Source organism: Phyllobates terribilis, unplaced genomic scaffold, assembly GCF_046119375.1.
Source record: "Phyllobates terribilis strain yellow unplaced genomic scaffold, ASM4611937v1 Scaffold_10__3_contigs__length_209671492, whole genome shotgun sequence".
In the NCBI taxonomy this organism is placed as follows: domain Eukaryota; kingdom Metazoa; phylum Chordata; class Amphibia; order Anura; family Dendrobatidae; genus Phyllobates; species Phyllobates terribilis.
This window is the reverse complement of record NW_027362770.1, coordinates 147,071,268-147,099,156: the sequence shown is the minus strand read 5'-3', so window position 1 is coordinate 147,099,156 and position 27,889 is coordinate 147,071,268. Positions and strand designations below refer to the sequence as shown.

At 42.5% G+C, this 27,889-nt stretch overlaps 1 protein-coding gene across 2 annotated transcripts in view; it reads right to left on the bottom strand.

The window, feature by feature from the left end:
- Positions 1-27,889, bottom strand: part of LOC141164538 (DNA-directed RNA polymerase III subunit RPC2) — a 169,317-nt gene that overhangs the window by 32,253 nt on the left and 109,175 nt on the right. For both annotated transcript variants that reach the window (XM_073649906.1, XM_073649907.1), the window contains 4 exons: positions 23,482-23,556; positions 20,842-20,940; positions 19,433-19,560; positions 314-523 (listed from right to left, as the gene is read on the bottom strand). In XM_073649906.1, coding sequence (XP_073506007.1) covers positions 314-523; positions 19,433-19,560; positions 20,842-20,940; positions 23,482-23,556 — 512 coding nt within the window. The remainder of the gene's footprint in view (positions 1-313; positions 524-19,432; positions 19,561-20,841; positions 20,941-23,481; positions 23,557-27,889) is intronic.

Here is a 27,889-nt window from a genome sequence, read left to right as displayed (position 1 = left end):
TGGATAGCATCATCCATTGGTCCGATATGAAGTTGGAGGGGTTAGAATGGTCCTACGGTGATGTGAGTGAATGCGTTATGTTAGTCTCTTGACTACGACGCCGAAAATATATCTCCAATAAATATTGGATTGATGCAAGCCCCAATATTCATCACTGACCACTAGGTCCAGAGAGTCTGAGCTAATTCCTTTGAACAAAAAAAGCCCCTGTACTCCTGCCTGTGAGTATACGAATCCTAGACTTGCTGGCTGGTTCTCAGAAGATCCCTTCACTGTACACACAGGTATTGGTACCTGCCTGAACCTCACTTACCTCTATCTAACGAGGCTTTATTTAACACAAGGGCGTCTTCAATGTCATAACCACTGTAACTCATCACGGCCACGGTGGCGTTCTGTCCGGCTGGAAGCTTTTCGAAATCTATAAGTTCAATAGTCTTTGTTTTCACCATTGGCCTCTGTGGATATGCCAGCAAGTACATCAACGTATCAATCCTGTTCCTCTGGTTGTAACCAATCGTCCCTGAAGACAAAGAAAAGACATCATTAAAATCATATTCAACACTTCTTTGGGTAAATGTTAAAAACTCAAAGCAAGCACAGGCTAATAAAAGCCTTGGAAATTCTGCACAAGCGTAAAGACTAAGAGTACCTAAACTTTTATTTTCTATCATTTTGTCCAGCATGGAAAGTTATGAAACTTAGCAAATCACTTTATTAGCAGATTTGTCTTCATTCCTGTAAAAAAAATGCCTGTAAGTGGCTTCCAACCCTTCACTCTATTTTCTTGCCTTCATCTTTATTGATATCAGAAAATTCTCATTTGGAGTACAGATGATGGCAGTGATGGGTCAGCTCAGCAACTATGTCAATAACTCTGGGCATAAGCTGCTGCAGGAAATTGTTCTCATAAGCAGAACATTCAGAGGAGGAAACAGGAGCTGACCCATCACTGCCATCATCTGTACTCCAAATGAATTTGTTCTGATATCGATTCAGCTGAAGGCAGGGAAACAGACTGGGGAAAAGCATGGGGTTTGAAAGTCACTTCCATTAAATTTTTTTAAGTGGCTTCCAAACCCCTGCTTTTCCCAGTCTATTTTCCTTCCTTTAGCTGTGTTGATATCAGAACTCATTTGAAGTACAGATGATGGCAGTGATGGGTCAGTCCCTGTCTCCTCCCTCTGTGTTTTCTGCTTTTCAGGACAATCTCCTACAGTAGCTTAGAACCAGAGTTAGTGACACAGGTGCTGACCCCATCACTGCCATCATCTGTACTCCCAATGCATCATATTTGCAGCAGGTCATAACAGCCAGAGACTGAGGCTCTACTCTACTTAGTAATAAAGACTCTTGTCATGAAGGAGGTGGATAATTCTGAGACTGAAATTTGGATTTTAAGTGATATACCAACACAAGGTATCAAGTATTTGTGAAGTGTACAGGGAATGATACATATAAATCTGAAAAATGTGACGGGCATTAGTACTCCGCCGCCACAAGTCCATACATTGTAGGTCACCTTTTACTGCTTCAAGTCTTTTGGGGTCTGTCTCTACCACTTTGCACTTTTAGAGGTGACATTTTTGACCATTCTTCTATGCAAACTAGCTCTAGCTTAGACATGTTGGATGCAGGTGTCTGATCTGCAATTTTCAAGTCATGACACAGATTCTCACCCTGCTTTACTCTTCTCCACAACTTTATCCCTGACCTGTCTGGTGTGTTCCTTGGTTGATGCTATTTGCTCCCTAATGTTCTCACACAAACATCTCTTCAGTAAAGTTACAGCCTGCAATGGCCCTGCTGCCACCGGAGCTACCACCTTACCCCTTACCACGGGAGCTACCACACCAACCCCCACCCCCACCACCATAGCTACCACCCCACCCCCACCACCGGAGCTACCACCCCACCACCAAAGCTACCACCCCACCCCCACCTCTGGAGCTACCACCTCACCACCACCACCGGAGCTACCATCCTACCTCACACCACCGGAGCTACCACTTTACCCTCCACCACGGCAGCTACCACCCCAAAGCCCACCCCCACCACAGTAGCTACCAGCCCACCCCCACCACCAGAGCTACCACCTCACCCCCACCACCAGAGCGGTCACCTAACCACCACCACCAGAGCTTCCGCAACCCCTCCCCCCATACCCACCCCCAAGTCTACGGTCTCCTTCCCCATTATCCAGCAGACTGTAAGCCTGTAATGGCAGGGTCCTCCCCTTTCTGTACCAGTCTATCATTGTCAGTTTGTTCCCAGTGTTTTATATTTGTATCCTGTATGTAACCCCTCCTCATGTACAGCACCATGGAAGTAATGGTGCCCGAAAAAGAAATAATCATACTTTTTGTTGGTATACAACACAAAATTCCAATAAAATACATTTAAGTTTGCGGGTGAAATGGTAAAATTTTCTCGAAAAGTTTACTCTGTATGAATACTTTTTCAAGTGTCACTGATATATTATATATAAACAATACAGACCAAAAGTTTGGACACACCTTTAAAGATTTTCTGCATTTTCATGACTTTGAAAATTGTACATTCACACTGAAAGCATCAAAACTATGAATTAGCACATGTGGAATTATATACTTAACAAAAAAGTGTGAAACAACTGAAAATATGTCTTATATTCTAGGTTCTTCAGAGTAGCCACCTTTTGCTTTGATGACTGCTTTGCATACTCTTGGCATTCTCTTGATGAGCTTCAAGAGGTAGTCACCGGAAATGGTTTTCACTTCACAGGTGTGCCCTGTCAGGTTTAATAAGTGGGATTTCTTGCCTTATAAATGGGGTTGGGACCATCAGTTGTGTTGTACAGAAGTCTGGTGGATACACAGCTGATAGTCCTACTGAATAGACTGTTAGAATTTGTATTATGGCAAGAAAAAAGCAGCTAAGTAAAGAAAAACGAGTGGCCATCATTACTTTAAGAAATGAAGGTGAGTCAGTGTGAAAAATTGGGCAAACTTTGAATGTGTCCCCAAGTGCAGTTGCAAAAACCATCAAACGCTACAAAGAAACAACAGAAAATATGTCTTATACTCTAGGTTCTTCAAAGTAGCCACCTTTTGCTTTGATGACTGCTTTGCACACTCTTGGCATTCTCTTGATGAGCTTCAAGAGGTAGTCACCGGAAATGGTCTTCCAACAATCTTGAAGGAGTTCCCAGAGATGCTTAGCACTTGTTGGCCCTTTTGCCTTCACTCTGCGGTCCAGCTCACCCCAAACCATCTCGATTGGGTTCAGGTCTGGTGACTGTGGAGGCCAGGTCATCTGGCGTAGCACCCCATCACTCTCCTTCTTGGTCAAATAGCCCTTACACAGCCTGGAGGTGTGTTTGGGGTCATTGTCCTGTTGAAAAATAAATGATGGTCCAACTAAACGCAAACCGGATGGAATAGCATGCCGCTGCAAGATGCTGTGGTAGCCATGCTGGTTCAGTATGCCTTCAATTTTGAATAAATCCCCAACAGTGTCACCAGCAAAGCACCCCCACACCATCACACCTCCTCCTCCATGCTTCACGGTGGGAACCAGGCATGTAGAGTCCATCCGTTCACCTTTTCTGAGTCGCACAAAGACACGGTGGTTGGAACCAAAGCTCTCAAATTTGGACTCATCAGACCAAAGCACAGATTTCCACTGGTCTAATGTCCATTCCTTGTGTTCTTTAGCCCAAACAAGTCTCTTCTGCTTGTTGCCTGTCCTTAGCAGTGGTTTCCTAGCAGCTATTTTACCATGAAGGCATGCTGCACAAAGTCTCCTCTTATCAGTTGCTGGAGAGATGTGTCTGCTGCTAGAACTCTGTGTGGCATTGACCTGGTCTCTAATCTGAGCTGCTGTTAACCTGCGATTTCTGAGGCTGGTGACTCGGATAAACTTATCCACAGAAGCAGAGGTGACTCTTGGTCTTCCTTTCCTGGGGCGGTCCTCATGTGAGCCAGTTTCTTTGCAGCGCTTGATGGTTTTTGCAACTGCACTTGGGGACACTTTCAAAGTTTGCCCAATTTTTCAGACTGACTGACCTTCATTTCTTAAAGTAATGATGGCCACTCGTTTTTCTTTACTTAGCTGCTTTTTTCTTGCCATAATACAAATTTTAACAGTCTATTCAGTAGGACTATCAGCTGTGTATCCACCTGACTTCTACACAACACAACTGATGGTCCCAACCCCATTAATAAGGCAAGAAATCCCACTTATTAAACCTGACAGGGCACACCTGCGAAGTGAAAACCATTTCTGGTGACTGCCTCTTGAAGCTCATCAAGAGAATGCCAAGAGTGTACAAAGCAGTCATCAAAGCAAAAGGTGGCTACTTTGATGAACCTAGCCACTTGGCGCCAGAGCCTGTTTTTGCCTTCGTGACCGGGCCAATTTTTTCAATTCTGACCACTGTCACTTTATGAAGTAATTACTCTGGAACGCTTCAACATATTCCCCTGATTCTGAGACTGTTTTTTCGTGACATATTGTACTTCATGATAGTGGTAAAATTTCTTCGATATCACTTGCGATTATTTGTGAAAAAAATGGAAATTTGGCAAAAATTTTGAAAATTTTGCAATTTTCAAACTTTGAATTTTCATGCCCTTAAATCAGAGATATGTCACACAAAATAGTTAATAAATAACATTTCCCACATGTCTACTTTACATCAGCACAATTTTGGAACCAAAATTTTTTTTGTTAGGGAGCTATAAGGGTTAAAAGTTGACCAGCGATTTCTCATTTTTCCAACAAAATTTACAAAAACATTTTTTTAGGGACCACATCTTATTTGAAGTGACTTTGAGGGGCCTTTATGACAGAAAATACCCAAAATTGACACCATTCTAAAAACTGCACCCCTCAAGGTCCACAAAACCACATTCAAGAAGTTTATTAACCCTTCAGGTGTTTCACGGGAATTTTTGGAACGTGGAAGAAAACAATGAACATTTAACTTTTTTTCACAAAAATGTTATTTTAGACCCAACTTTTTTTATTTTCACAGGGGTAACAGGAAAAAATGGAATACACAATTTGTAGTGCAATTTCTCATGAGCGCGCTGATACCCCATATGTGAGGGAAAACCACTGTTTGGGCACACTGCAGGGTTCGGAAGGGAAGGAGCGCCATTAGACTTTTTGAATGTAAAATTTGTTTTAATAATTAGCGGACGCCATGTTGCATTTGGGGAGCCCCTGATGTGCCTAAACAGTGGAAACCCCCCACAAGAGACACCATTTTGGAAACTAGACCCCTTAGGGAACTTATCTAGATGTGTGGTGAGCACCTTTAACCCCAAGGTGCTTCACAGAAGTTTATAATATTGAGCTGTAAAAATAAAATTTTCACATTTTTCCCACAAAAAATGTTTTTCATTCCCTAATTTTGCATCATCATAAGGATAACAGGAGAAATTGCACCATGAAATTTGTTGTGCAATTTCTCCTGAGTACGCCGATACCCCATATGTGGGGGAAAACTACTGCTTTGGTGTATGGCAGGGTTCGGAAGAGAAAGGAGCGCTATGTTGACTGGGATAGGTTGTAGACACCATGTCACATTTGAAGAGTCGCTGACATGCCAAAACAGCAGAAACCCCCACAAGTGACCCCATTTTGTAAACTACACCTCTCAAGGAATTCATCTAGGGAAGTAGTGAGTATTTTTTAATTTTTAAATTTATACCATTGGGCAGTGAAAAAAGCATAATTATATTTTTACCACAAAAAAATGTTTTACCCTCAGATTTTACATTTTCACACAGGGCAATGGGTAAAAATGGTGCCGAAATGTGTCACACAATTTCTTCTAAAAGTGTCAATACCCCATATGTGGCTGTATCGTACCGCTTAGCCATACGGTGAGATCTGGGGGGGAAGGAATGCTATTTGACAATTGGAGAACAAATTATTGTAGAATAGGCATTTGGATTTGGGAGCACAAAATTTTCTGAATTTCTTTTGGGGGGCAAGGGCTATTTCGCTTTTCCAGAGCCTTTCTGCTACCAGTAACTTGGAAGTCCCTTATATTTTTAACAGATGACGGACCTGAGTGGGGACTAGCTTTTTTTGAGGACTGAGTTGAAGCTTTTATTGGGAACATTTTACGTAACATTTATCCGGCGCTCTATGCTGAGCACTTACATCGGGGTTTCCATCTAAATTTCCAAGTGATGTAATTCAGATGAAACCCCTGCGGGATCCATTCACTGTAATGAGGCAGCAGAGTTACTCTGGACTCCGTCTTGCCATTGTTTAGCGGTGTCCTTTTTTTCAGAAGTGCACAAAACTGTGGCCAACCGCACTTTTATGCACGCCTAAAACAAATGACACCGTGGGATCACAGGCTAGACGGCATCCACAGTGGCCTATATCTGCCTCATTACAGGGAATCTTCCGTCATGGGTTCCATCTGAATCACGTATTTCAGAGATTTACACGGAAACTCTGGTGTAAGTGCTCAGCGCAGTGCGCACTATAAATGTGGGCAGAGCCTTACTGCGATCTTTGGGAGACATAATAAACAAATCAGTAGCAAGTGAAGAATTGGTTTTATTTATTTTTTACGCCGTTCCTAGTGTGATATAACTGATTAGATTACTTTATTCTTCGGGTCGGTGCGATTACAGAGATACCAGATTTATATCGGGTTTTTATGATTGACAGCTGTCACACACTAAGACGCTTTTTTTTTTGCAAAATCTAGTTTTTGCATCACCATATTTTGAGAGCTATAATTTTTCCATATTTCGGCCGACAGAGTCATGTGATAGCTTGTTTTTTGCAGGACAAGTTGACATTTTTATTGGAACCATTTTTGGGTACGTGACATTTTTTGATCGCTTTCTATTCCGTTTTTTGGGAGGTAAAATTAACAAAAACCAACAATTCAGGAATTGTTTTTTGACGTTTTTTTTATGCCGTTCTGCGTGTGGTAAAAGTGATAAGGCAGCATTATTCTTCGGGTCAGTACGTTTACAGAGATATTACACTTACTGTACATTTTTTTTATGTTTTGGCGCTTTTACACAATAAAACAATTTTCTAGAAAAAAAATTTTTTTGCATCGCTTTATTCTGAGCGCTATAACTTTTTATTTTTCGGCTGATGGAGCTGTATGGCGGCTTTTTTTTTGCGGAACAAGATGACGTTTTCAGCAGTACCATTTTTATTTCCATTTTGCTTTTTGATTGCATTTTTTTCCCCTTTTTGTTTGGCGATATGATGAAAAAGCATAGTTTTTTGCCCCGTTTTTTATTTATTTTTATTACGGTGTGCACAGAAGGAGTTAGTGTGACAGTTTTATAGATCGGGTTGTTTCGGACGCGGCAATACCAAATATGTGTACTTTTTTTGTTTTTGCATAAATATACGGATTTATTGGTTTAATATTATATTTATTTATTTTTATTTATTTTGTGATTTTTTTTTAACAGTTTAAAAACAATTTTTTTACATTTTTACTTAGTCCCTGTATGGGACATTAATTTTTATTTTTCTAATCACTGATCTCATCCAATGTAATAGACATGTATTACATTGGATGAGATCTTTGCTGACTGTTTCACAGTCAGTGTGTCCTGCTAGGCTCAGCCTGCAGCTGAAGCCTGGCAGGACACTATATATGGCAGTGCTGGAGGCGGTCATGTGACCTCCAGCTGCCATAACAACGGAAGGTCCTGGAAGCTATCAGGGGGCCATCGGAGAGGTAAGTTGACGAATCCCTCTCCTCTCACTATCTTCTATATGCCGCGATCACTATAGATCGCAGCATATACAAGATAGCCAAGGGTTAACATCATTGGGACCTGATCCAATCAGGTCCCGATGATGTTCCCTGTCAGAGCTATCGCTCTGCACCGGAACCGCAGCGCTTGCAGGACCCTGGGGGTCATGAGCGCTGCGGGACCACCCACCATTTTTAAACGTCAGCGCTGCACAGAGCCCAGGCAGCGCCGACGTTTATCTACAGTGGGCGGTCGGGAACCGGCTAGAATATAAGACATATTTTCAGTTGTTTCACACTTTTTTGTTAAGTATATAATTCCACATGTGTTAATTCATAGTTTTGATGCCTTCAGTGTGAATGTACAATTTACAAAGTCATGAAAATACAGAAAAATCTTTAAATGAGAAGGTGTGTCCAAACTTTTGGTCTGTACTGTATATCTATATATATCTATATATATATATATATATATATCTATATATATCTATATATATCTATATCTATATATATATATACATATATACACACACACACACCTGCACATATGGGTATATTTTGTGCATGTACGCAATAATGTAATATATACATGTATATGAAGTAAAAATCCATATACTGTATGCATACATTAAATGTATTCCATATTTGACATAGTTCAGAGTTTGCCTATGGCTGTAAAATGCCGAGCCTCGGCATACTGATGTGATTAGCCCACCGCAGAACAAAACCATGGTTTCTAGCCGATTTCAGATTAGGTTTCAGGTCATAACATGTCAGATGTTTTGTATTGTTAGCTTGAAAATTCCTCCAAAACATTTTATTGCCATTCAAAATTACGGAGATTATTATGCAGGTGATTTCCAAAACAACAAAAGGTCCCCGGCACAAAGCGCTTTATCCCGAGCAGTGAATGCAACGCGTTCTCCTGGTTTAATAACACATAAAGACACTAAAGAGTGATAAAGGTCGAGTGGAATGAAACCAAAACGGAGCCGAATGTAAAAGACATATTACATTATACAGCGGTCGGCAAAGCTGGGGCACTCCAGATGTGCTGAAACTACAGCTCGCAGCGGGCACGGACAGCCACAGGGCAATCAGATCTGTGTTAGCAATCTTACACCAATAATACTATCTAAATGAATATGTACATACACACAAAGGAAGGCAAATGTTTTAGGCAAGGTTAGAAAAAATGCTATAAAATATAGAAGTGTTGATAGTACATTTTTATCAATTTAAATGCAACGAAACACAAGTCTAAATCATACTAAGGCTGTGTGCCCACGATGCGTTTTTTAAGCGTTTCCACAGCGGCAGAAACGCTTAAAAAACGCATGGTAGAAGGTCTGCCATGTTCCCCAATGATAATCCGTGCTGTGCACATGCTGCGGAAATTTCCGCTGCGGATTATCATTGCGGAAAAAAACGCAGCACTACCAATTATTTTGCGGAAGCGCTGCGTTTTCGCCGCCAGTGACTTGCATTAGAAAGCATGGATTCCGCTTCACTAGATAAAGCACATGCGGAATACAAGTGGTCAATGTGCGGATGGTACCCAGATCTAGAGGAGAGGAGACTCTCCTCCGGACCCGGGTACCATAGACACTGTGAAAAAAGGAATAAAAGAAAAAATAAACATTATACGTACCTTCTGACGGCCCCTGCTGCGCTCGTCTTCCCTTGCCGGCAGATCGCGATGGACTGGAGGACCTGCGTTGACGTCATAGCCATGTGACGGGTCACGTGACGCTGACATCGGCAGGTCCTTCAGGGTACCGCGATCTGCCGGCAGCCAGGACTGAGCGAAGCAAGACACCGGGGGCCATCGGAAGGTAAGTATAGATTTATTTTTTATTTTTTGACATTCTCTCGGGTCACACTATATAAATCCATGCCGGTTGCTAAAATCGCTTGGAAAGCGCTTGACAACCCGCATGCGGAAACGCATGTGAAGAACGCTTCATATCCGCATGTCCCTGGCAGGAAACACGCATGTACAATCCGCATGCGTTTTTTTCTGCCAGGGAGATGCAGAAACACTCAAGAAAAATCCAGCGCATTTCTGCATCGACGAAGCGAGGGCGAAACGCGCGTAGGGGCACGAGGGCACGAGCGATACTCATCTACCTCCACAAGTAAGTACTTTTGATTAATATGGGGCGGTGTGGATATTATTTAGATGAATCTTGATAGAGGTAGAACCCTATATTGGGTCTAATGCCAGGTACAGCCCCAATGTTAGAGCGACTTAATACCAGGCTTATAGGCATATGAATGTGTTGCTATAAATTGATTGGCTATATGTGAGTCCAACAAGGTAGTGAAGTTCACATTACGCACTATGCACTGTTCACTTTAAGTTGATATATCGAAATATCGATTGGATTCCATATTGCTGTTGAAGGATATATATTATCCATAGCTAAATATGTATTTTTGATGTATTTTTGATATATTTTGTATGCATTTCAACGACGGTGGATTAATATACTCCTGACATATCCTTTCCTTGAATAATGTGTGAGTTAGCTGTGCCCTCTCCTTGCAGCACCATAATATTTTAATATGTAATGTTTAAATAAAGTATCAATTTTGCTGAAAAACTCTGGTTGTATAAGCTCCCTTATTTTTGAGAGTCTTTTTTGTGAATTAAATTTTCAATGGAGTTGGACGTGATGTTCCTGAAATCCTTGTGAGTATGTTGTTAATCATAGGCACATAGCCTAATATTTGGTGACCTCCCTTTGCCTTCATCAGATCTTCTAGATACACTTGTACGTGCACACAGCTTTTGAAGGAACTTGGCAGGAGATTGTTCCAAACATCTTGGAGAACTAACCACAGATCTTCTGTGGATGTCGCTTGTACCAAATTCTTCTGTGTCTTCATGTAATACTAGACTGATTGGATGATATTGAGATCAGTGCTCTATGAGGGCCATACCATCTGTTATGATTGTGTAGCTACTCACTCGGGAAAATAGGTAACAAACTAAAAAACTGCAACTGACCCTGCTGCTTCCTGTACAGACTAAAGATCCTGACCCGCAGTCCCTAATGGTTCCTGAGTGAGGAGAGATAGCCCTAACACCAGACTAGAAAGATGGCAACTCGCACCTATGCTGCCTAAAAGGGCGTCAAGCGCATTAAGTACGTACTAAAGAACCGGAGGGCAGAGCAGAGTGCAAATTACCTACAAAAGGGTAAGTGTGCTGAAAAAAGGAAAGATCCCAGAGTGAGTAAAATAAACCATGAAATCCAAAATAAAAGTATAAAGTACGTACTGTTAGAAAATATGCCACCTACTTCCTAAAAAGAAACAGAAGGTAGATGCAAAGTACAGAACAGAAACAGCAAAGAGATAAACCCTAGCTGGAATTTCACTAACTGGTTTTAAACTACAGCAGAATGGCTGGACATCCAAATGAGAATATCATCAGCAGGGGGAAAGAATATAAAGCCGCACCCGAAAGGTGATAGGACAGACAAATGAAAACACCTGTGTAATGCCACGCAGACTGCAGCCAGAATAGCATAACCTAAACACCCGGAAAAAGTTGTCTGCTGTGGCTTAGAGGACCGAGAAGCCGACCAGAAAATACAGGCTCAAGGGTTGGAACCCAGGAGAATGACACCATCACTTCCAGGACGCCATTCTGCTTTTGTCTTGGACAAAATTCTAGCCAGAGATTGGTCTGGAGACCACATGGGCCAAGCAAAGGCCTTCACGAGTGAACATGAAAGTGTGAGTGGAGCAGTTTTTAAACATGACAACTTCAGGCCACATGTTGCTGGTGCTACTGTAAGTATCCTGTGTGGCCTAAATATGCTACCACGACCTGCAGTGTATACTAGATATTATCTCCCTTTGAGCACATCTGGGACGTTGCTGGTCGACAATTACCCAGAAGCTGCCAGTAGCGGATCTTGATGATTTCCACAACTGCATTCAGCGCGACAGAACATTCCTGATATAGCCATTATTAAACCACACAGAAAGGACAGCCTTGACTGCTTTCAATCTATATATAATATATATCTATATGCATACCGTGTTTCTGATGGGGATAAGATTATTATACGCTTTCTTTTTGGCCCAGAATTTGAGGGGCGTGATAAAGATGAATATGTATATTAGGGATTTGAGGGTTTATTGAATATATGGCATTAACACATAAAAGAGGAAAAGCCAATACACAAGTGATGAGCACATCTAATCATGAATAATAAAAATATGTCTTTATTAAACACCAAAGAAAACAGAGTTAAAACATATTAAAAACCAAACATTAAGATAAGTGATCAAATGCATCTGGGTCTAAAGCAGACAAGGAAAACCCTGAAAATACTCTGTATGATTATTTAGTAATATACACCAGGGATAAATATCCCAACAGGGCCTCCTCCGACAGAGTCACAAAATAAAGGTACAAATACAAAAACTGGGTGAACCAGGGACCCCTTAATAGTCCAAGAACAATGGTGACCACAATCGGAAACAACAGGGTATGTGGAGCCACAGATACGGTTGCAGGATTTGGGAATGTTTAGCTTGCAAAAAAGAAGACTGAGAGGAGACTTAATAGCTGTCTACAAATATGTCAAGGGCTGTCACATTGTAGAAGGATCATCTTTATTCTCATTTGCACAAGGAAAGACTAGAAGCAATGGGATGAAACTAAATGGGAGGAGACACAGATTAGATATTAGAAAAAACTTTTTGACAGTTAGGGTGATTAATGAGTGGAACAGCCTGCCACGAGAGGTGGTGAGTTCCCCTTCAATGGACGTCTTCAAACAGAGGCTGGACAGACATCTGTCTGAGATGATCTAGTGAATCCTGCTTTGAGCAGGGGGTTGGACCAGATGACCCAGGAGGTCCCTTCCAACTTTACCATTCTATGATTCTATGATATATACAGAGCCTAGGGAGGTCAGGAAATGGTGGAATATAAGAAGAAAAAATGCATGGCATATGTGCCAAGGAAAAGGAGGAGGCAGGCTATCAAGCAGAAAGGGGGTCTACAAGGGCTCCCAAGATCCCAACGCAATTGTGAGGTCCAGTGCAGACCATCACTAATGCCAAGTCACATGAGTCCATGAGAATGGAAAGAAACCATGGTAAGGTGTTGTAACAGCAATACGCGTTCTTGACAACAGCTTCATGAGGGGAGGCAAGCATACCTGATGAAGCTGTTATAACAGCAATATGCGTGGGGTATTGTTACACGCACGCCGCTAGGTTCAGATAGGGGCGAGACAGGTTACATGAATTATTTGGAATCCTGGGGGAACAGTTACTCAGGGCGACCATAGACCATGTGCTGCAGCTTCTCTCAGGCACACAGGGGTATTGACCCTCAGGCTCAGACACGTAGGTTGTTTCACTTGCTGACCAGACACACTTGACAAGAGTCCTAAAAACGGTAGAACAGTAGCATTTAATAAGAAGCCGCACAGCCAGTGCAAGTTAAGTCTTATGAGTAACAGGCTCCAGTGACAAACAGTACAGTTTCCTTAGCAGCACAGCAGTTCAGAGTCTTCCCAGTAGTACAGGACAGCACAGTTCTAATGCAAAGGAACATTAATGAACACAGCATTCTTTACAGCACAGTGAGATGGAGGAGGGGGGGGGGGGTTTGCTGAGGGAGATGATCCCTGTGACACCATTTCTTCCAGTCCTTATCTATCTGCCTGACAATACTCCGCACTGCTAGTTCAGGAACTCTACCTGACCTGTGCTTAGCCTCACTCCTGACTTGAATCCTTTTCACTGCAGGGACGCTTATGTGAGATACAGAACACACACTACCTTTCTAATCGGCTCCAGCCAGACAGTAAACAACTTCCCCACAATCCCTCTGGGGCTCTGCTAAAACACTCCCCTTCTCCTGTGACTGTGTTAACCCCTCTAGTTGCTGGATGCTTCTGGAGCACAAAACTTCCTGTCTCCTGTGCTTGTGTTACTTCTAATAGTAAATGAATGCTTTTAAAGCAACAGCACTACTTCTGCATGTCCCATTATCTCCTTACATCCTTGTTGTTCTTGACAACACCTAATGTTTTTTTCCCATTTTCATAGACTCATGCAAGTTGGCCTTAGTGATGGTCTGCACAGAACCTCACAATTGATTTGGGATCTTGGGAGCTCTTGATAGCCTCCCTCCTCCTTTTTCTTGACACATATACCACGCACCTTTTCTTCTTATATTCCACCATTTCCTGACCTGACTAGGCCCTGTATGTATTCCCGGCTACACAGACCCTATTTTTTCCAATTGTAACTATTGTGATTATACATTTAAGGGGTCCCTGCTTCATCAGGTTTCTGTATTTTGTGACTCAGTAAGAGTCCTGTTGGGATATTTATCCTAGATGTACAGTATAGACCAAAAGTTTGGACACACCTTCTCATTTAAAGATTTTTCTGTATTTTCATGACTATGATAATTGTACATTCACATTGAAGGCATCAAACCTATGAATTAACACATGTGTAATTATATACTTAAAAAAAAAGTGTGAAACAACTGAAAATATGTCTTATATTCTTGGTTCTTCAAAGTAGCCACCATTTGCTTTGATGACTGCTTTGCACACTCTTGGCATTCTCTTGATGAGCTTCAAGAGGTAGTCACAGGAAATGGTTTTCACTTCACAGGTGTGCCCTGTCAGGTTTAATAAGTGGGATTTCTTGCCTTATAAATGGGGTTGGGACCATCAGTTGTGTTGTGCAGAAGTCAGGTGGATACACAGCTGATAGTCCTACTGAATAGACTGTTAGAATTTGTATTATGGCAAGAAAAAAGCAGCTAAGTAAAGAAAAACGAGTGGCCATCATTACTTTAAGAAATGAAGGTCAGTCAGTCCGAAAAATTGGGAAAACTTTGAAAGTGTCCCCAAGTGCAGTTGCAAAAACCATCAAGCGCTACAAAGAAACTGGCTCACATGAGGAAAGGAAGACCAAGAGTCACCTCTGCTTCTGAGGATAAGTTTATCTGAGTCACCAGCCTCAGAAATCGCAGATTAACAGCAGCTCAGATTAGAGACCAGGTCAATGCCACACAGAGTTCTAGCAGCAGACACATCTCTTCAACAACTGTTAAGAGGAGACTTTGTGCTGCAGGCCTTCATGGTAAAATAGCTGCTAGGAAACCACTGCTAAGGACAGGCAACAAGCAGAAGAGACTTGTTTGGGCTAAAGAACACAAGGAATGGACATTAGACCAGTGGAAATCTGTGCTTTGGTCTGATGAGTCCAAATTTGAGATCTTTGGTTCCAACCATCGTGTCTTTGTGCGACGCAGAAAAGGTGAACGGATGCCTGGTTCCCACCGTGAAGCATGGAGGAGGAGGTGTGATGGTGCGGGGGTGCTTCGCTGTTGGGGATTTATTCAAAATTGAAGGCATACTGAACCAGCATGGCTACCACAGCATCTTGCAGCGGATGCTATTCCATCCGGTTTGCGTTTAGTTGGACCATCATTTATTTTTCAACAGGACAATGACCCCAAACACACCTCCAGGCTGTGTAAGAGCTATTTGACCAAGTAGGAGAGTGATGGGGTGCTACAGCAGATGACCTGGCCTCCACAGTCACCAGACCTGAACCCAATCGAGATGGTTTGGGGTGAGCTGGACCGCAGAGGGAAGGCAAAAGGGCCAACAAGTGCTAAGCATCTCTGGGAACTCCTTCAAGATTGTTGGAAGACCATTTCCGGTGACTACGTCTTGAAGCTCATCAAGAGAATGCCAAGAGTGTGCAAAGCAGTCATCAAAGCAAAAGGTGGCTACTTTGAAGAACCTAGAATATAAGACATATTTTCAGTTGTTTCACACTTTATTGTTAAGTATATAATTCCACATGTGTTAATTCATAGTTTTGATGCCTTCAGTGTGAATGTACAATTTTCATAGTCATGAAAATACAGAAAAATCTTCCAATGAGAAGGTGTGTCCAAACTTTTGGTCTGTACTGTATATTACCAAATAATCATACAGAGTATTTTCAGTGTTTGCCTTGTCTACTGTAGACCCAGGGGTGCTTGATCACGTTTCTTGATGTTTGGTTTTTAATATGTTTTTACTGTGTTTTCTATGGTGTTTAATAAAGATATGTTTTCATTATTCATGATTAGGTGTGCTCATCACTTGTATATTGGCTTTTCCCTCTTTTGTGTATATGGTTTTCCCTATTTTGTGTATGTAATTTATTCCATACATGATGTAGCATCCTCTACTTGAATTTATGCATTATTTTGTTTGTGGTGCACCCTGCTCTGCATACGTTTATGGCATTAAAGCTCCCTTTTTTTTTATATAAGTGTGTAATCATCCCTTTACACCATTTTATTGGTGGTATACTCTCCCAAAAGTCCACACCTTTATGTGTGATAGTTTCCTAGATACAGGAACTGTCTCCCACTCACAACCTGCCGCTTAGCAGCAATTTAATTGGTGTTTTTCACTTGGTGATTTGGTGTCAAGCTCATATATAGGGTGTTATAGGGATATGAAGGGTTAGTCCACGGTAAGCGGGGGTGCCATATCGCTAATCCTAGGGTGCCAACCTCCATGGGCAGGCAGGGTGATTTATAGCTTTAGACCCCTGTCGATTTCTTGCCCCCATCTTTCTCTGGACACCCTAGACATTTTTTTTACCATTTTTTTGCTTTGTGTTGTCTTTTCCCCGAGTATTTTTAAGACCAAGTTTAATAAAGTTATATTTTACAGGGTTTTTTTTTTTTTTTTTTCAGTTGGTTGTTTATTAATAGGGAAGTAACCATTATGAGACATTACAAGTGCCATCTTGTTATACTGTTACATACACAGGATGGACAGCAGTGTGAGCAGCTTCTTCTTACCTCAGCACCCCTGATATCTCCAGTATTAGATCAGATAGACAGGGTGGACAGCAGTGTGAGCAGCCTCTTCTTACCTCAGCACCCCTGGTATCTCCAGTATTAGGTCAGATAGATATGGTGCACAGCAGTGTGAGCAGCCTCTCATTACCTCAGCTACACTGGTATCCCCAGTATTGGATCAGATAGACAGGGTGGACAGCAGTGTGAGCAGCTTCTTCTTACCTCAGCACCCCTAGTATCTCCAGTATTAGGACAGATAGACATGATGGACAGTAGAGTGAGCAGCTTCTTGTTACCTCCGCACTCTTAGTATCTCCAGTATTAGATCAGATAGACAGGGTGGACAGCAGTGTGAGCAGGTTCTCTTTACCTCAGCACCCCTGGTATCTCCGGTATTAGATGTGATAGACATGGTGGAGAATAGCGTGATCAGCCTCTTCTTACTACAGAACCCTTGATATCTCCAGTATTAGATCAGATAGACAAGGTGGGCAGCAGTGTGAGGAGCCTCTTCATATCTCAGGACCCCTGGTATCTCCAATATTAGATCAGATTTTCCACTAGGAGCACAGTTTCCTATACATAAAAGGAGGGGCAGAGCTTCCTACTGCACATGCTCACAGGCTCCTGTCATTAACATTCCAGGACAGGTTTCGATCAGTTTAACAAGGTGGCATTCGTTTTAATCCTATGCTGATTACCTCTCTAAACAAATTAATTGTGATTTGCTAATTAAAAAAGTATATAGAAACATTATAATGACCTTTTATTTTCTTCCTAGTGAACCCCTTCAATAAACAATTCTTCTATAACTTTTCTTCCTAGATGCATCGGAGCAGCTCCATATCCATTCGCTTATGACATTCGTACTCGTTGGACGTCTGGTGCCAATTTTCCCCCTTTTTTGTGGGTTTTTATCTGACTCCTTCTTTATTCAGGTGTTTGGTAATAACAGAAACAAAGGGCTTTTTTTATGGCTTAGGATATCTTGCAGCTTTTGTATCCTGACCATCGACAGTAACGTCAGCGCATTGTATCCAAGGAGCTAAATGTGCAAGACCCGGGGTCACGGCAGCTGAATACACCGACCTCAGAAAACAGAGACAATGAATTGCAAATGACACTCCGAAGAAAAAAAAAAAGGGAAAAAGAAAAAAAAAGGAGGGGAAAAAAAAGCCCCTCATTCAGGGAGAAGATGACAAAAGGCCTGTGCGAGGCTGAATTGGCTTTCTGTGCACACTGATCCAGTCTGACTGCGTGTGGCAAGGAACGAATGTGTTCCAGCAAAGGAAGCCAAATCCAGTAAAACCCTCACGTTTTTTTTTTTTTTTTACCCCCGGAAATCTGTCTATGAGACATCACTCCTGGTCTCCGGCTGTACGAGCAGCGCCGGCCATGGTCTTACACGTCAATCAAAATTCCCTTTATTGTGAAATTATTATGTCATTAGTAAAAATGTCCTAATGACAGGTCTGTAAATAATACTGGCAAAAATAATGTCATTTTCATATTGGAAATTCCCTAGAATGAAGATAAGCACACAATACGCACCTCGGCTGCTGCAGAACCTCACAATACACACCTCGGCCGCTGAAGAACCTCACAATACACACCTCGGCCGCTGAAGAACCTCACAATACACACCTCGGCCGCTGCAGAACCTCACAATACACACCTTGGCTGCTGCAGAACCTCACAATACACACCTTGGCTGCTGCAGAACCTCACAATACACACCTTGGCTGCTGCAGAACCTCACAATACACACCTTGGCTGCTGCAGAACCTCACAATACACACCTTGGCTGCTGCAGAACCTCACAATACACACCATGGCTGCTGCAGAACCTCACAATACACACCTCGGCTGCTGCAGAACATCACAACACACACCTCAGCTGCTGCAGAACCTCATAATAAACACCTCAGATGCTGCATCCCCTGAAAAAGCTGCTATCACGGTAAATCTGTGGTTTGGAGGACACTTCTAATGTGTGCTTCATTTGTAAGCTCGCACTGTTGAAGTGTCCCCTCAAACAGGTTTCACTGCAACAGCGACTTCATCAGGGGATGGAACAAAATGTGACTGTCCGATCCTCTGATGAAGCCGCTATTGTGGTGAAACGTGTTGGGGTGGGATACTACTAATGTGCGCTTCAGTTTTAATCATACACTGATGGTTAAGCAACAAATATTGATAGGACAGAACTCCGAAATACTGTCCTGGATCAATTTAAGCACTCAATGTGCTATATGTTCATATTATTGATAGAGATCTACAAAAAGTGTTTGGATTTTACATTATCCCTAAAATCACACAATGGTTTAACACACACATAAAAGTTGAGTAGTAGAGGCTAGCCGACTCGTGGGGCTTATGTTTTTTTGGTAATGATTTTTTCACATTTATTGATCCTCTCCAGGATCTGCCATTCCCTTTCCTGGTCATTTTTGTTTCCCACAATGCACTTCTCTTGGGAAATCCTAGTTTCACACTTGTTGGAAAGCCACAGGGTGGAGGCTATATCCCCTAATGGATCAGAGCAGGGTGAAGACCTGTCGATGAACGTTAGTTGGAAATGAGCGTTGTTATAAATGGGCCTAAGTAAATATTTCGGCGCTGGTTCCACGAGCGATCAGATCGGTCGTGCCAGCATCAAAATCATTGTTGTCGACAGAACGATCATTTTCAAAAATTTTGGTTGGCCCTTTTAAATGGATCAGTAAACAACTGATTTGTGTATAGACAATTGGCGCTCATTAAAGAGCCAAAATCGTCCAGCATAAATGGGGCCATAGCCAAGACATGACAAAAAATGGTTTCCTTACCCATGGCTTGCTTTCCCATAGCACACTGGTAAGTGTTTCTTGGGGACTGGTTGTGATGTGGGTACGGGATAAGTCCAGCACAAACCCCGAGCAATGTAAAGGGTTCAATTTCCAAATGGGTGGTTTGCCTAAAATACAAATCACCATTACTATCAAGTGCCAGGCATCGGAATGAAGACAAGTCTTACAAATATAATGTAATAATTATATTAGCAAATACCTCCAATTAGAAATGTAGTATAGTTCTTCTGATCGCTATTGATTTCTTCATGTGCAGGGCACATGGTTACAACCACTAAAAGCTAAGGTCACTATATGAGTGGTCATAACCATGGATACCCAAGCTACTGCAATGCCCTTCACATGGGGTAAGCGACATAGCGAATCTGAAGAACTATACTACATATCTAATTGGAGGTATTTGCTAATATTATTATTATTACACCTACTACATATTGGGACAGGATGTTGGAGATGGGAATATCACTTTAAAAATATTCAAAGCTTTGTAAAAATCTCACTTTACCGCATCATCCAGGAGACTAACAGCATTTTTCGGGGGAAAAAATAAAATTACGCTTGTAGTAGTGGCTTTTACTGTATGTTTTTTTTTTTTTAATGGACATTTTATGGGGCTTTTCTCACGTATTCGTATGATCAAATCCGTTCTAGTCCGTTATTGACAATCAGACTTGACCATTTTAGTCAATAGGAATGAGAAAATAAAATAATGCATATAAGTCATCCATGAGCTACACGATTTTCAAGGATTCAGATGCAAAACTGGACACAGTGGTGTGATTTTTCAGAATAAGCTGTACATAAAGAATAACACTTCTGCTCATTATATGACTTCCATCCGGCATTAGTCACCAGTTTCCCATCTGCAGAATCTTTCTTGAAGCTACAGCCTAGCTGCTATGATGTCTCAATACGCCGTACACAGACACCAGCACACGTAGGAGGATATTATACAACAGTACTGAGCAGTGTAACTGTGAATCCAGAGCTGAAAAAAAAAAACACTCATTAGAACCCTGCAGCACTGCTTTTACGTGTCTGTTCTTCTCTCTTCACTCTGCTTCTCTCCCGCTCTCCATAAACGTCAATAAACATCTGTAATCTGATCCCTCGGTGAGCTGGCAGTTATTGTTTAGACCAAGATGGATTTTAGCAGCTGTTCAGTGTGACACAGAAGTTCAGGATATAAGGGTAGAGAAAAAGTGGCTCATAAGTGGAGAAAGAATCAGATCTCTAAGACAAATTCCAAAGTTTCTTGTAATCACTTGTATTATAGATTTACACAAAGTTTGTTGAAAGTGACCTTTTAATTTAGTTTTTGGTGTAACATTTAGAAAAAAAAAAATGAAATACAACTAGTATGAACTTTTGAGAAAGCGGTCACTTACTTGGATATGGAGTGTTCGTACAGAGAGATGTAACAATCGTTCTCTTCATTCACATCCAAATATTCCACCAGACTTTCATGGAGGAAATCCTCAAAGCTCCTGTAAACGGTCAGTGAAATAATGAGGAGGGAGTCCCGGCACTCACATAATTACAGCAGTGTATAGAAATCCTCAGCCCCAGGAGCGGTCGCTCGCTCGAGTCGTCTGCCAGGCATGAGGAGTCAGGCGCGTTCCTCGGGAGAATCATCTTTATTCCTTCTTATCACACTCTAAGACTCTCTATACTCCTGCTCATATTACTATCCCCTGGTGCTATTCTATTTAACAAGTAATTAGCATTGCCGGTTATAGCAATGACGTAACAAGAGAGAAATAGGATAAAAACTGAATGCAAAGTAGAAAAAATAATCAATTCAAACACTATAAAAAGTATATGACGACTACTGAAAATAGACTACTAATATTCGTGTCCATGTATAAGTCATACTACTACAAATGTAAAGGGCTTGTCCATTTAGGCTATATTCACACTGTGTTCGCGGTAAAGTTCCCAACGCATGCGTCAAAATTAGCCCTCTATTAACCCAACAGTGACTAGGTATCCAATTCCCACATTTTTTTTTTTCCTCTTTGCAATGTAAATCTATAGGATACGTTTTGGTTGGAGGCATATGTCTAGAAACCATTCTGAAAGACATTGCAAAATGCAGTATGAACACGCCAGATTACTCTTTCGAACCCGGCTCTTTGAAGCGAATCTGTCAGCAGCATGACGTAGTGGCAGAGAGCCTGATTCTAGGGATGTGTCACTTACTAGGCTGTGTTTTGCAGTATCAATAAAATCAGTGTTTTATCAGCAGGAGATTATCACTCCAGGACTAGGTGTCTCATGCCTCCTAGTCCTCCTGCTCTGTGTAACTCCGCCTCCACCACTGATTGGCAGATAATGTACAGTGTACACAGAAAGCTGCCAATCAGTGGTGTGGGTGGGGTTATACACAGTTCAGAATTTTGAGCTCTGCTAGATCTGCAGGAGAGAAAATATCAAAATCATGCAGAACAGCAAGTGACAGAGCACAGGAATCAGGCTCTCAGCCTCTACATCATGCTGCTCTCAGATTACATAGCAGGAACCTACTGACAGATTCCCTTCAATATACCGCATGAGCTGACAATCATTAGAATGGTCGCTGTGGGGTAAGTAAAGCAATGGTTGCCACTTTCGCCAAGCACTAATAACTGATCATCATTTGGCCTCCATTGATAGAAGATACGGTGAGGTTGAGACAACCCCATTATGCGTATGTTGACGTTGACTAGCGCTGATCGACGATTTATCATGTCAACTGGCGCTTGTATATGGACCAATGCTAACTATACTGGATCATTATCGCGATTGCTCCTTCCCCGTACTGTTTGCATATTGTCGGCAGCACGTTGCAGGAAGATGTTCTGCAGACAGTGATCATTTTTCGGGCTGCATAAAAGAGGAGATTAGCTGAGCGTTTGATCACTGCCATATTTACAAGGGCCAATGGTAGATCAGCCTGTGTAAAAGGGCCAATACAGGTGTAAGGCCGGTTTTACCTGTTGAGAAAACATGGACCGTGCTTGTATCGGAATACGAGGCTGAACAGCAGGGTCTGGTGACCGGAGGTAACTGGTGGTGGAGCGGGGTCTGCAGAACATGGTCAGCCTGAACGGCCGGTTCTGATGACGTGGGCTAACTGGTGGTGGAGCAGAGTTCTCCACATGAGAGCATGGTCAGCCTGAACGGCCGGTTCTGATGACGTGGGCTAACTGGTGGTGGAGCAGAGTTCTCCACATGAGAGCATGGTCAACCTGAACGGCCGGTTCTGATGACGTGGGCTAACTGGTGGTGGAGCAGAGTTCTCCACATGAGAGCATGGTCAACCTGAACGGTCGGGTCTGATGAACTGGGGTAACTGGTGGTGGAGTGGTGTCTTCAGTTCAGAGCACGGTCAACCTGAACGGTCGGGTCTGATGTCCTGGGCTAACTGGTGTTGGAGCGTGGTCTCCAGATCAGTTAACTGTCAGCCTGAAGGGTTGGGTCTGATAACCTGGGTTAACTGGTGGTGGAGCAGAGTTCTCCAGATGAGAGCACGGTCAACCTGAACGGGCGGGTCTGACGACCTGGGCTAACTGATGGTGGAGCGTGGTCTCCAGATCAGTTAACTGTCAGCCTGAAGGGTTGGGTCTGATAACCTGGGTTAACTGGTGGTGGAGCAGAGTTCTCCAGATGAGAGCACGGTCAACCTGAACGGGCGGGTCTGACGACCTGGGCTAACTGATGGTGGAGCGCGGTCTCCAGATCAAAGCATGGTCAGCCTGAACGGCCGGGTCTGATGATCTGGGCTAACTGGTGGTGGAGCAGGGTCTCCAGATCAGAGCATGGACAGCCTGAACCGCCGGGTCTGAGGACCTGGGGTAACTGGTGGTGGAGTGGGGTTCTCCAGATCAGAGCACGGTCAGGGTTTTAAGGACCTGTTAAACTGGTATTAGAGTCCGGTCTGTTCTGATCTATGGATGAACAGCAGCGCATCATGGTCTCCATTCTTCAAAAGTAAAAGGCATAGATGACATTAGTAAGGGGCAGTGATCTTGTGATATCAAACTAACCTGTAACCCTGAGACAGTTCCAGGATGTGCTTGTTGGTCACCATCGGTTTCTGTTTTTTGACAATAATGTAAGGTCTGCAAAAAAACAAAAAAAACGGATATTAAAGAAGGAGTCAGCGAAATTTAATTTTATTGATTTACATTTTACTCTAGTGATCATACACTCATCAACGCTCTCCGTTGTAAAGTCTGAGACAGCGGAGGCCATTTTTCAATGCAGAGAACAAAGGAACGACTACAGGAGGAGGCGCCGTAGATGTGTATAGTCATGGCATTATACATTATTCTATCATCCCTTATCTAAACAGCGCAAAGACAAAAGTACTCAACAACATTGACTAGATGGATAACAATATTTGGGCACGGCCTTTATTTAATTATTAAAACCATAACCTTTAAACAACCATATTGCGGCGCTGCAGCCCTTTTATCACCCCGCTCACCCCCCTCCACTAATGTCCGTGCCAATCAGGGGGCCGTCAGCAAAGCAGAAAAACCTACCTGCCCTACAACGGACCCCTGAATGGCCGGACAAAACCTCCAATCCCATACTTTATCATTTACCCTGGATACGTGACCCAGGCAAAAAAAAGTGGGAAAGCTATTTTCCCGCCATTTAACCCTTTCAGTAAGAGGAGGAACACACAGCATCAGATAATGCCATGTGTTCCCTTCCTAATGGTCCGGGAAACTATGACTGGAGGGTGCAGAAGACCCGGAAGGAGGTTCTGCTCAGTATAGGACACCATTAAAGCTGCTCAACAGAGAGCATACAAAAAACTTACTATCCCTAATGGAGTACGACTGGTCCCAAACCCAAAGCCGGAATCTGCGTTGCCCTTTTCCCATAATACAGTTTTGAGTGGATTTTATAGTTTTGTACCACAAAAAGGCAACAAAAACGAAAAATTACTCTCCAGCAACAATCTACATGTAGAAAAAAAAATAATTGAATCTGGCAAAAAGAAATATGAGGCCTTCAGGGAAGTCAGCGGCCAACTACAGACTGGCAGCTCCTATTCCCAGATGTCTACGGGCCACCGGCACCAGATCCGTTCTGTAGAAGACTCCGGGGACCTCAGCTGTCAGACAGTACTGAGGCTATCAGGACTCCCGGCAATTCAGGGTCGGCCATATTGTGGAGGCCTGGCAGGTAACATGCGTTGTGCGTGTAGTTTGGCTTGTAGCCGACGACTGCTCCTATTGATAGAAAACCTCTCTATTTAGCGTAATATACTTGTCTCTGCTGTCAATGAGGCGCCCGTCATGGTACGGGACCGATAGACCTCTGCCAGGTGCCCCCTGCTACTATAGGACCCTTCATTTTACAGCAGCGTTACATCTTCCAGTCGAGCGATCCCTCTAAGGGAACGAACTGCTCCAAAGAAATCTTCATTAGCGTTTGTAAGATTCCGAAAACTTTCTGTAGTTAGAAATTACATTTGGGAAAATCGACCATTCATCACTGGTATAGTTACCAAATTTAGGTACCGTATTATCTTAATGACTTTTCTGGGCTTTCCCACCATGTCACTGTTAATTGGACTGTTCATCCAGAGCTACCTGGTTCTTAAGATACAATGCCAGAGCTACAGTTAAAACTGAAATCGATTTGGGGGATATTTAATTGCGAAGTGGGGTCCGTGTTACGACCCGTGGGCACTACCAGGGTTGTGGCGTCGGTATGCCAAACCTCCGACTACTCAATTTCCATGACACCGACTCCACGACTCCCTCATACATGGCTCATGTTTAAGTGATAAATTTACTGTAGCACAGATTCATCTCAGCTGAAAGTCTAGACCCTTAGATCAGGAATAGGACAGATATTTATTGGACATTTCATAACTTTCCCAAATTCTTATGAAAAAATATTCCCCACAAACTGCATTGAACTACTGTCCCCAATTTATTATATATTTTAGGAGTCGGTCCATTTTATACCAACTCCACGTCTCCGACTCCACAGCCCTGGGCACTACAATGCCTATCATTAGCGGTGAGACCCTCTGTGAGGTCATTCAAGAATGGATGAACAAATTAAAAGGGGGTTTCCACTGAAATGTTTTTTTGTTTTTTTTTCTTAAAGGGCTCAGACTGGCTTAAAGAAAAAAAAAGAACGAAAAAGAAGTAATACTCAACTCTCATCCGTTCTCCCTCCCAGGTCCCATCCTGATCCTTATTAGATCCTACTTTCCTCTACTTCTTGGTCCAAAAAAAAAGAACAGGAAGTGCAGGCTCAGCCAATCACAGGCACAGCAGGGACCCACCTCAGTCTGTGATAGGAAATGGCTGCTCAGCCAATCACAGGCACAGCAGGGACCCACCTCAGTCTGTGATTGGCTGAGCAGCCATTTCCTGTCTTTTTCAGTGGGTCAAGGACAGGGCCAAGAAGTAAAGATCAGTAAGGACTGGATAAGGAATAAGAGCGTCAGGAGATTGCTGGAAGTGAGTAATGTTTGATTTATCAGGGTTCCAATTCCGGTTCTTCCATTTATTGGAAGGACGAGGGTCCTAAGAGGGGTGTCAATACTGTTCCTTCCATAGAAGTGAATGGATTTAGGCATAAGTTTAGCCTCCTTTCCATTCTTCGCCTAGTTGCCGTGGCCACTTTGCATTGATTTGCATAAATGCCCATTGTGGGGATAACTAAGTAAAATTTACATATGACCATCCGATAGTATGGCATTGATCAGACAAACTCTAGACTAACACCCTCATCCCCAGGCGATATTCCATTTTCGTTTCTTGCTCCCTTTCTTCCCAGAGCCATAACTTTTTTAATTTTTCCCTAAATATGGCCGTATGAGGGCTTGTTTTTTGCGGGACGAGTTGTACTTTTGAATGACACCATTGATTTTAACATATTGCGTTAAAAAAAAATTAGAAATGTGCAATTCCACAATTGTTTCTATTTTTATTTTTATTTATTTATCATGTTCAATAAATGCAAAACCTGACCTGCCATTAGGATTCTCCAGGTCATTACGAATACGTAGATATCAAACATGTATAGGTTCTTTTTTATTTAAGTGGTTAAAATAAAATCCAAAGTTTTCCTAGATCCGTAGCGTCTCCATTTTTCGAGAGCTGGGGCTTATTTTTTGCGATAAGATGTTTTGATCGCCCGTTATTGCATTTTATTGCAATGTGGAGGCGGCACAAAAAAAAGTAATTCTGGAGTTTCCATTTTTTTCTTCTCGTTACAGCGTTTACCGATCAGATTAATCTATTTTATATTTTGATAGAATGGACATTTATGAATGCAGCTATACAAAATGTGTTTTTTTTATTGTTTTATTTTGAATGGGTGAAAAGGGGGAGATTTGAATTTATCTTTTTTTACTGTCTTCAAAAGTCCCCTTAGCAGACTTGAAGCTGTACTACACATAGCAGGGCTTTATGTAGGATAAATCATGTTTTCCTATGAACGCCAGCCACAGGCCGGCGTTCATAGGAGATGTACAATGACCACGACCAAGTGACAGGGGCGCCGATGAGGACGCGCTTCCGGCCAGCGCGTGTTAAATGCCGCTGTCAGAGACTGACAGCAGCATTTAACTTGTTGACAGCCGCAGGTGGATCGCTCATTCACCCGTGGCTGTTAGAGCCACATTACAGCTGATCAGATCAGCCGTCATGTGCAGGGAAAAATGCGGGCTCAGAGCGGAGCCTGCATCAAATGTAGGGACACGACCAATGATGTATAATGCACCACAATGAGAAAACTTATTTTTATGTATATCAGCCTTTTGTTTTAAAAAAAAAAAAAAAAAATCAACTTTTTCCTGAGGTTGTAAATTTGAAATAACAGTGACAGCTATTATGACATCACAGGGCACATGACATCATAGGTGTCATATGACATCACAACTGGTGTAGAATGTGTGAAGTTCCGCACGGGAGCCATCTTGTGTCACTAGGATCTGACAGCTGGAAGGGGAACCACATCAAAGACCTCACATGACATAATTGGAGTAGAATGTATCAAGTTCGACACCGGAGCCATCTTTTGTGTCAATAGGACCGGACAGCTGGATGGGGACAAATCCAGGTAGGCTACTCTTTTAAGCTTTGGTATACTTATAGCATATCCAACGGATTTATCATAGATTGCTAGGACCACTCGGTAATAAGACATTTTCAGTACTACCCTTTCCCTAAATTAGGAGACGCTGACGATCAGTTGATACTAACGGGTATGGCAGCTAGCTAAAACCCCGAGCAATTATCTGCTGTATTCCCAGGGAAGTAACGACCCCTACAGGACACAGTTTTACATGCCCCTATAGTAGGAGGATGACAATATTTCTTGGGAGTCTTCCAGCTCTTTACACTGGTTCCCCACTATGGAAGTTTTCAATGGCACTCGCCCTCTATAACATCCATATGCTCCAGCAAACCATAG